This window comes from Nothoprocta perdicaria, unplaced genomic scaffold (assembly GCF_003342845.1).
Source record: "Nothoprocta perdicaria isolate Ctin4 unplaced genomic scaffold, notPer1 scaffold_24, whole genome shotgun sequence".
NCBI lineage: Eukaryota > Metazoa > Chordata > Aves > Tinamiformes > Tinamidae > Nothoprocta > Nothoprocta perdicaria.
Genome location: NW_020455466.1, coordinates 6,157,637 through 6,168,481, shown reverse-complemented (window position 1 = coordinate 6,168,481; position 10,845 = coordinate 6,157,637). Strand labels below are relative to the sequence as shown.

The window sequence follows — 10,845 nt, the reverse complement described above, 5'->3', positions numbered from 1 at the left end:
CGGAAGTTCCACAGGAACTTAAGGAAGCATTTTTTCACTGTGAGGGTGACAAAGCACTGGAACAGGCTGCCCAGAGAGGTTGTGGAGTCTCCTTCTTTGGAGATCTTTAAAACCCGCTTGGACGCAGCCMTGTGCCACGTGCTCTAGGTGACCCTGCATGAGCAGGGGGGTTGGACTCGATGACCTCTGAGGTCCCTTCCAACCTTCGGCATTCTATGATTCTATGATTATGCCATATTACGATACAGGTAGACCTGATAGTTGCCAAAATATTAGTTACTATGTTCCTTTTTTCTCCATGTGAAGGAGAAATTTGGAAGGAAAAACAAACAAACAAACAAACAAATAAACCTACATAAGGTGTGTTGAAAAATTCCTCCACTTGGGATGAACCACTTGTGGTCCACTTGTGATCATCTTGATTATTAACCCAGACATCACTGAAGTGTTCAAAGCTTTATTAGGGTAGGCAAGTTCAGAAACTTAATGCATGCTAAACGGTTATGATTACAGTTCAATAAAGTGTTTTACAGTCAATAGTTTTTTAATTCAAAATGAATATTTCACAAGAACATAAGATCTTATGTTCTAATGTAGTATAAAATTAAACAAAGAACAATATTTAAGAAGCGCTAGTCTGTAGAAACTGTAAATTTCTACCTTGCTGATTTGTGATTTGATACATATACCACAAATACTATATGAAAACAGATACATCTGTATTATTCTTTAGCAGTCTGAGTAAATAAAATGTTGCATAATGTTATGATTGATGGTTAACTTAGAAAATAATGAATTTGGAACAACAGAAGAGAGATGAAATGAAGGGAGGAGAGTTTCATAGCAGAGGAAGAAGAACTATCATGAGCTGTGCTAGGAGAAACAGACCTCCTCCTCATTAGGACATTGCTAGATTTCAATAGAAGTTTTATGGCAATTCTGTCCTGCCAGAAAATTTGAATTTCCTGACGAGTAAATCTCTCATAAACAAATGTCTCAGCATTTCTTTAAAACTCATTGTAGGCAATTTCTTAGCTCTTATTTATATTTTTTTTTTAAACTCAGAGATATTTTAGCATAACTTGATTTAAAAGATGCCTTACTATAAACCATAGTTATTTTAGGGATAGAAATAATCTCTCAAAGTTTTGGACTGTGATACTCTAACTTAGAATGTACTAACAGTCTGTTTTATAGAAATTTTACAGACTGGCATAGTTTTTCTAGGTAGAAAACATTTTGTTCAATACTCACCTCTCTTCATTAAAGAATAAGCTTCATCTATTCTCCTTCTTATTGATGGATTCTTCAAGGTCACTTTTGCCTGTTGCATGCGCGCACACACACACAAAATATGATTTTAATTTTCCCCCATATCTGACACTTTAATAATGAAGACATCTACTTACAAAATGACAGTAACAACCACAGAGTATGATATTCATGAATTTTAGAACTAAAATATGGCTTACACATTACATTTGGGTAAACAATCACAAACCACATCAAGCCACAATTTCATGTTGTTTAACATGACCTGAGCAAATGATTACAATTAAAAACTGGAATTGCTTCTATAAATTGTATTTTTATTTCTTTAAAGGTTATTCTATTCTTTACAGGATAATAAAAGTAATGCTACATTTTTTCCTTCAAATGCAATCTTTTTTAAAGCAAAAAGTGTTTAGCAAATACTAACCTTCTGATAATTGTGAAGCAAAGCCCAAAGTGAGGCTGCACCAATTCTCTGAACATCAATACTCTCATTTTCCAAACAGGCAGATAACACACTGATAGCTTTATCTAATGAGAAAAAAAAAAGAATAAAAAATTACCTATCAAAAAACATCAGAAGTATACAAAAGTATTTACACTTGTGAGTATTTTTATGACTGGAGTATGCTTATTTCTATGATATCTATAACAGATACTGGGATGGAGCAGCAACTGCAGAAATTATTAACTTAGATTAACTGAATATGCCTGTATATGTAAACACACTTCATTGTACTTAAGTGTTAATAAATAGAAGCAAAAACAAATAATTTCAAAAAAAAAGCACCATAAATAATAAAACATGTACATGTATGTATAGTTGGTATCTATGAATAAGTCATTTTCATCACTAAGTCCTTTTCATGAAAAACTGCTTTACAATTCCCAGTAACTGCAATTACGGCCACATTGGGATAAAGAATAAATGTTGCTTTTTTCACTTAGTAATTACTAGGAAGGTGATTTGTAAGTAATGAGAAATTCGCCACTCCACTTGAGGATGCTCAATTTCCTAGATTCACTGTTCTGCTTGTTCAAGCCTGCTTGTTCACTTCATAAAATTCAGCAGGTGATATAAATGAATAATGTGTACTTAATTAATGCAGTGAATCATCATTAAAAAAAAAGGACAATACAGAAGACCTAGGTAGAACTTAAAGAAGAAAAGTCTTCTTTGCAATTAAACGAAGAAAATAAATATGGCTTTTCCAGACAACCCAGTAGCACATCATGGAGTGAACCTATGTTGCTAAGCATAGGCACTGAAGTCACTACCAAAACTACGATCTCTTGGAACTAATAAGGTTCTGTCCAACTGAAAGATAGGAAATTAGGTGGTAAAAATACTACAATTTATAAACTAGCCTATTTCATCATGACTGAAAGAATTCTTCAAATCTTCCTCTGAAAAAAAAAAAAAAAAAAAAAAAAAAAAAAAAAAAAAAAAAACACACCCTGCAGCCATGCTTTATTACCTATTCAAATGATCAGTTTTGGAATAAAACCTGAAAATGTGTTAATTATCTATTTGCTTTTTATTTTTTGCTACATATTCATATATTTCTGTCAAAATAAAATTTCTATAATCACTTCTATGTTGATAATGAAAATTATTTTTATAAATATCCAACTTGCAATGAAAATATGGTATTTTTTGACATGCTCAAAGTTCAGTTTCAATACTTTCCGGACACTTACCATTAGCTAATATCTTGGGCTTATTAGCTGCACTAAAACACATATTATGTAAAATAAGAAGTGCTATATGCTGATTGCTCTTGTGCTTATATTTACACATCTCCACAATCTGGTCTAATGCACCATTGGTCTTCATAATCATTTGTTGTCCATCTTCTCCCAAAGATATATTCAGTAGCAGTTTTAGCCAAAGAGCACACATATTACTAAGATTTTTATGATTTCCTTTTGGTAATGACAGACAGAGGAAGTTCTGCAGAAAGTTACTCTGTCAGAAGGAAGAAAAACATGTGAGACTGTGGTATTTCAATCATTATATGCTTTGTCCATTGCAGTTTGACCTTCCAATCTGTAGACTTGACCAAAAAAGTACATACTATACATATTTCAAGACATCCATTATTACTGACTATTTAAAAGAATTATTTATGAATGAGATCCAAATTTTGTCTAAATATGTAGTTTGATAAAAGACATTACTTCAATAATAACTTACACAGTACTGATASATAAATGTTGGTTTAACACAATATCCCTCTATAATTCTTTTGCTTTGTTTCATACTTTCTGAGTTTTTGCTCAAAAATAAGTTGGAAGCAGTTTAATAAAGTCAGTAGAGTAGTTGCTGTGTTTCTCAATTTGTTAATTACTGTTTTGTTATTAGCAAATCATAAGGGTATAGTATGTCCCTTTCATTGTTAGGCATAGTAGAGCATTTTTGTAAAGGCTCTAGAGCATTTTTGTGAGCTTTGAAGAAAAAAACGAAAAAAAAAAGTCTTGGTCTGAATACATCTCACACATTATGATTCCTAATGTCAAACCATCTCCACTTTAAGGAGAGATTCAGGACAGGGGAAATTCTGTTCCACTACTGCAAGAGGGCGATGTGGTAAACAACAACATTCTGCTACAACAGAAAAGGGCCGGGAGGGGAGTCCCTGACTAAATATTAAATATTCCCATCCTCATATCATCCTCATAGACCTATCACAGTCATGCATGTTGACATGTGGCTGCCAACACAAACAACCCAGCAAACAAACTCGCTATGGTTTATTCATATGAGTATGGCCTTGGGAAGTTGCTTTTAACCAAAGAAATCAGCAGTGCTTAGATTTATGTAAGCAAGCCTGGGAGAGTAAATGAAGAAAAGTAGCATTACACTAGACTGAACTCTAAAGAGAGCTACAGACAAAATATTTAATCTAATAAACTTTCTTCTACAGATACAGCATTTGAGATATCTTTTCTAGAAGAAAAATCTGAGAACAGAAACAGTCTAAGCATATTTCAACATAAGTATTTTGATAAAATGATTATATTTTCCCTCTTTTCTATCAGCTAACTGGGCCCAAGAAAGAAATTGTTGGTACTTTTACAATAGTATAAAAGATGCTAAAACAGATACTCTTTTAATAAAACTAGTTAATGCAAGAGCAGTTATTAGGTCACAACCAGGCTAAACTTCTACACAGTTTAACTCCCTGTCTCAAGGTGTTAAATTTAATTACATCAAAGTAAAATCAAAAGGAATAAAAGAAAGGAAAAAAATAGATCTTTCTAGGAACATTTGATAAAACAATTTAAGGATCATTCAGTGTACAATTTAAAAAGGAAAAAGAGTTATGTTTCTATAATAAAAAATGATTTCCACTTAACACTCAATTACTGATATATATGACATCTTCTCTAAAACTAATTTTTAATCAAGATTTATGTTTCACAAAGTATATCTATTTATCCAATGTTTAATTTCTCATCTACTTACTCACAATTTATACTACTGTTTTCTCACTTTCATAATCCAATAATATATGGATTAATATAAATTCTGCAGCCCAAAGAAATTAAGAGATTATAAAAAAGAATGAAAATATAAATAGCTTAGTTCTACATGCAATTTCTGTACCCACTACTATGAGTGCAACTGAATTAATATGCTGCACTGACAGAAGAGTAACGAAACTCAGAAGTCCCAAGGGTTTTCCTTCCTGCAGGAGGATTTCTGTGATCCCAAGACTCATATTGAAATTGGGGGTTTATTAAGAGAAAGAGGTTGCATCCACCATAGTGCTCAAGAATATTACTGCTTACCTTGTGAATAACACCTTTACAGTCATGTGAGAGGGCAAGGTTGGAGAGCAGACCAAAGACCCCCAGCTGAATAGGGCTGCCATCAGTGGATACTGGCGTAGCCAATTTCATGATGTTGTGCATTAGTGAATTGCCAGCCCCACTCCGGAGAGACGGCAGCTGCTGCGCTTGCCCAGCGCTTGCCAAACAAAGCGAACTACAGCCTTAAAGAAAAGAAACCCCTATCACATACAAATTTCCCATACACCTTAAGAATGTGACAATTTAGAGGCATGGGAGATTATTGTTCTAAAATCTCAGAGCATATTTAACTTTCAAAGAGAAGTTGCTGCATTATTTCTGACTATTTTGTTAGGARTTGGAACATTTAGTCTAAGATACTACACGGTTATTTGGTATGAGAATTGGAAGTGACACACTGAAACTGGCCCAGAAAAGAAGTCCCTAAACTTCAATTTAAAACTGCATTCCCTTACTAGCAAGGAAAAATAAAAATGCAGCCTAGAGTCATACAACTGAGGAGTAAGAAGGACCATCAGAAATTTAGGCCCATTTCCTAATGTAATGCATTAGTCAACAACAACCGTTTCCTCAGTCCAAATTAAAGAATATGTTGTTCATGAAAAATAGCATCACAAGCTGTGATGGGGCCTGGAGAGATTAACTTAAAAAGAGTGTAGAAAAAGCTCACAGAGTCTTCAGCTAATATATTTTAACTCTGCTACCTCTTGAGAAATCAAGAGAAGCTTGACAAGGAGAAGTCAACAGATCTCTTCAAACCGCTGGAGAATCCAAATCTCAGTCAATAACCAGAATACAAAATAAGGAAAATTCATACTAGAAAAAGCTACAGTCTTTTAACAGTGGGGATTACTCATCAAAACAAAACAAATCAAAAGAAATAGAGGATTTACTCCAATCAGAAGAGAATGTTTATAGAAACTACTATAATCAATCCCAAGTTACTGAGCCCAATAACTGTGTGAATTTTAATAAAGGAATTAAACTAGATTGAATGTGTCAAAGACAGAATTATACCAATAAGGGCTAAAGTGTAAAATACTGATATAGGTTCTTTCTGATATAACTCCTGAGAGTGGTATCTTTGCAGTATACTGCTCAGTTTGGCAGGACTTCAGCATAACCTTTAGACATGGTTTGTATTAAATACTATTTAATCCTTTAATATAATTGTGTTTTTTGCTAAACCCAATTTAGCTATTAAAACTTTGAAAGAGGAACTGAGAAGTCCTGAACACATTAAACCCAAAACTCTCAGACTGTGATGGACCACTGCTTTTATCCTTTGTTCTTATAGTATTAATAAACATTTTTTTTTCATTATTATACTATTTCTATCCTCATTATTCTAGTTAAATATGTTTTGGTATAATATCATGAAGTGACTATCATACCTGCAGGATAGTCTGCAGTGTAGACACAAAGCAAGTGCAAAGCTGTTTGCATCGAGGAGTCATCCAGTAAAAACCATGGCCATAGTGACTGCAGGACAGGAACAAGATGAGCTTGGAGTGCTGCCATCTGCACGAGTATGAGGAACAATTTAGAGAACAATACAATTTAATAGTTTGGAAAAGACTTCATTATTTTAGAAAAAAATATATAACATTTGCTTTAGATATTTTTAATAAAGTAGGGAAGCATATTTTTATCTTATTTTCACATTTTGTCCCATTAGTTCTTTTAAATAGTTTTACAGAGAGCAGCAACACTCACTTGAGTGGTGAAGTAAATTCCCAATGACAACTGCTTAAAAATCAATCTTCAATTTTAAATATTGTAATTGAATTCTTTTCAAGGAATACCTTAAAATTACACTCAGTTATATGTATACCAATACTTTGCCATATGTATCTTGACATTAAAATGTTTTGTTAGAAACTTCTCATGTATATATTGATATTTTTCTCATATTTATTGATATTTTTATTTACTTTGTAATACACAGTTACTGACCATTCCTTGCTAGGAAGTAAACACACTGTACTGGAAAACCATACTTAATGTTATCCTAGGAGCATTCTAAAATGTTTTTATTATTGTGAGATGTACAAATAAAAACACTTATTCATTCCAACTGTGATTACGCAAGAGTTTSCCAGTCTAAAATTTTATCTTACTTAATTATACTAATTATTAGAACTCAAAAAGCAGAGACGTAGGAGAATAGATAGCAGAGCTCTATAGAGCAAAAAAAGCAAGACACTTCAGTTATCAACAGCAACCCTCCTTCCTTCCAACAACTGTATCTGTAGACCGTTGCTGAAGAATATTGAATAAAAAGTCAGCAATAATCTCATCTAGTTTCTGCCTCTGTGGTAGTGAAGCAGAGCTCTTGGTTCTACAAGACAGAGGTTCAATCATTGTAACCAAAACACTGAGATATGGAAACCTTAAGAATAACCCAATAKCTTATTCGGACCCATAATGTAAGTGCTGTTCTGAACACGCAAAAACAGTTTTTAAACAAATGCCCTCAAGAGCGGGATTCCTGAGAGGTCTGCAAATCTTCCACCAAATTCCACCAAGACCTTTGCTAAAAGCAGCAGAACTTGCATCACAAGGCTGACTTAGGAAAGAAAAAATGACCTGAAAATAAACACATCATTGACCAAGCTATTCCTTACTGTTCCTGAACAAAGCCATATAAAAAAATTAATAGGGATAAGAACTGAAATAGAAATACTGACAAGCATATAGAAATGATGATTCATGAAAAATGAAAAAAAAAAATGATTCTAAGCAAGAGAAATGATTATTTTACCAATTATTTTACCACTATTATTTTACCACTACTATTTTACAATTTAACTGAGAACTGTAGGAAAAGTAAATGGCAAATTAACACTCAAGGCTTTATAAGGAAAGGAAAGGTAAGGAAAATATATTTGAAATATCCCATTTTTATAACCTTTTTTTTTTTTTTTTTTTTTTTTTTAAGTCCTTACAGGCTTTCTGATTCTCCTTTCTTACAGCTCCACACCTTTCTTCAAATCCATTTTTCATGTTATCTACTTTGAAAATTGGATTGATTGATTTTTAACCAAGCAGAAACAGATATAAAGGATGACTGTCATCTGCAATCTTTGGGACACAATGTTTCATTATCAGCCTCGATTATCTAATGAATGTGTAAAATATTCCTACGGTAGAAATAATAATGAAACTTGAACTATTTCTTGCTATTAGTACCAAGTTTAAATCTAGTCAACTAGAAAATATTTTCRAAGTAAAATAAACTTATGATCTTTATTCACTAATGTGGTGACATAAATAATACTTACTTTGCATTCTTCATTTTCAAAGAGGCAGTTTCTGAGAAGCTGCATAGCACCCTGTAACTGCTTGATAAGGCCATCCTCCTATTTACATGAAAGTATTTGAAGATTATCAGCATAAAGACAGAACTAATTTTGTGCAATGGAGAAGAAAATGTCAAAGATCTCATCTTGGCTAGGATTCATCTTACCTAGCTTTAAACATTCAGACATGCATGTGCAGGGCAGACATTTACAGCAAGTTACTTGTGTCATCCTCATTTCTCTTCATAACTCACAGACAGTATTTCCAGGGGGTACAGGTCCAGCTAAATACAGGTATCTGTAAGGCAGAGCTCCATTTCCCTTACAACTAATGAAAGGGTAGAAGGAAACAATTCTGGGGTATGATTTATTCTGTTATAAAACAGACCTCTAAAACGAGCCAGATGAATCACTGCCTAAAAGCATCTATTTTTCTTCCTTGGATATAAAACAAGGATAAACTAGCTATATCTTGCAGATCTCTATATTTGGTCACACTAATCAATCCCTATCTTCTCTGTGTCTTACTTCCTTAACCTTAATATTGGAAATAGAAATAGTTTCAGCCTGATAAGAATATTGTGAAGATAAATACAGACCTTTTAAGAGGTAGGTGCTATACAGAGATTTAACTATGCAAGTAAACAACATATCTGTCTTCATGGCTGTGCTGTGACACTAAAGGACTCTCTCCAGCCAGGGCTGACCTCTAACTTTTAAGTGGCTGACATGGTAAAACAATTCTGAAAGACGATCGAGTTTCCATAAGCTCGTTCACCTCAGGAAGCTTTCTGCTTTTCTGATTTTTTAAAGCATGAAGGAACAGAGATGCAAGTAAAATAGTATTCAGGATTAATCTCCAATAAATGGAAGCAACAACACTTGCTTTAAATGATATCATGGGCTGCTGATGACTTAGTGATGAAGTAAAAGTTTCTCTTAAAAACAGCAATGATAAAGTCTAGTTAGTGGAAGAGCACCATGCAAGTCATCATTAAGGCTGCCTTCTATGATAGGTTTGACCCATTTTGAACCAAGCAAAATGCAAACATTAAACAGTTCCTTCAAGAATTTATATATGCATTATAAATAATATATTCAATTAATCAGATTACAATAAATTATTTAATGCCATTTGTTGGCATTAGTGTAATTAATTCATGAGAGGAAGGGAATCTCCAGGTAAAATGCTTCCATTTTTCCCTAGAATGAAGCTCAGTCAAATACATTATATCTCTCAGCAGTTAAAAGAAAAGGATTAGGAAAATGAGAAGAAAGTCTCGTTGCTGGGAAAGAAGGTCAAGACCCAGTGAACATAACACGGGGCAAGGGAGAAATTGAAGGTGGGGGACAGGCAAGTGGAGGAAAAGTTCTAAACTCACAGGTTCCTAAAGAGCCGCCAGTACCTGGGATCCCCTGTAGGGTGCCGCTTACTCTCACCCACGACGAAAAGCCAACAGTATTTGCCCTACTAAAAAGCCTGGACATGCCCTATTACAGATTTTATTGTTACCTTTTTCCTCTGCGTCTTCCCAGGTTTTAGGGAATCCAAATTCATCTGTGCATGAATACRTTTCATCTGTTCTATACAATTGTCTATTAGGTCAGCTGGAGGGGGAAGAAAAACAAAATCAGGWTCATGCAGCTTTCTTGAAATCACCTTGATTTGTGTTATCCTCTGAACTGAAATTTAAGGGTGACCAAATGATGATCAAATTCTCTAAATTCAAGAAATATAGCTATCTTTTTGGTTTCAGAAAGTAACTAACACACTTTCAAATGGACTGAATGTGACTGGATGATGGTAACTCCTCTTGCCACTGATTTCTGTGGGATAAACTCCCGAAGAGGGAAGAACTGATAAGATGTAGAGGAGATGATTTTTGATGATTTTTCTGACTATAATATCTCTAATTCTGCATTTCCATTGGCTGCAAAAACAAGGCAGACAGCTGTCAAAGATGGAAAGAGCTGCAGAAGCTGCAGAGAAAGACCTGCGGGGAAGAGGACAGCAAGTCATACTTTTCAACATCTTCAACAATGCTGCCTAGGAACTCAAAGGCTGAACCTCAAGAAGCTCGAGCAAATAAACACACATCTTACCCAAGTCTTCCCCCTACTCTTTGTAGATTTGGTACACCTGAGGTAGAGACAAAGGCAAGCAAACATGCAGGTGATTCAGAGCTTAAAGTACTAAGCGAGGCTCTTGTGACCTGGAGCCCTCGAGGGAAACCGTAGAATCACGAGATAAAACAAGCTGGACGAGATGACTTCCAGAGATCCAGCCTCCTGCTCAATGCAGTCACCTTTAATATCAAAGTTATTCAGGGCTTTATCTAGTTGGGTCTTGAAAACCAATAAGGACAAAGACTGGAAAATGTTTCTGGGCACCCTGTTCCACTATTTGACAGTTCTGATGACAAAAAAAAAAAAAAAAAAAAAAAAAAAAAACCCC

General features: G+C 34.2%; 1 protein-coding gene across 1 annotated transcript in view; it reads right to left on the bottom strand.

Moving 5' to 3' along the window:
- Positions 1 to 10,845, bottom strand: part of RTTN (rotatin) — a 74,284-nt gene that overhangs the window by 10,392 nt on the left and 53,047 nt on the right. The window contains exons 42-48 of the mRNA XM_026039744.1: positions 9,904 to 9,998; positions 8,373 to 8,450; positions 6,483 to 6,609; positions 5,068 to 5,270; positions 2,974 to 3,241; positions 1,700 to 1,803; positions 1,255 to 1,324 (exon numbers count right to left, since the gene is read on the bottom strand). Coding sequence (XP_025895529.1) covers positions 1,255 to 1,324; positions 1,700 to 1,803; positions 2,974 to 3,241; positions 5,068 to 5,270; positions 6,483 to 6,609; positions 8,373 to 8,450; positions 9,904 to 9,998 — 945 coding nt within the window. The remainder of the gene's footprint in view (positions 1 to 1,254; positions 1,325 to 1,699; positions 1,804 to 2,973; positions 3,242 to 5,067; positions 5,271 to 6,482; positions 6,610 to 8,372; positions 8,451 to 9,903; positions 9,999 to 10,845) is intronic.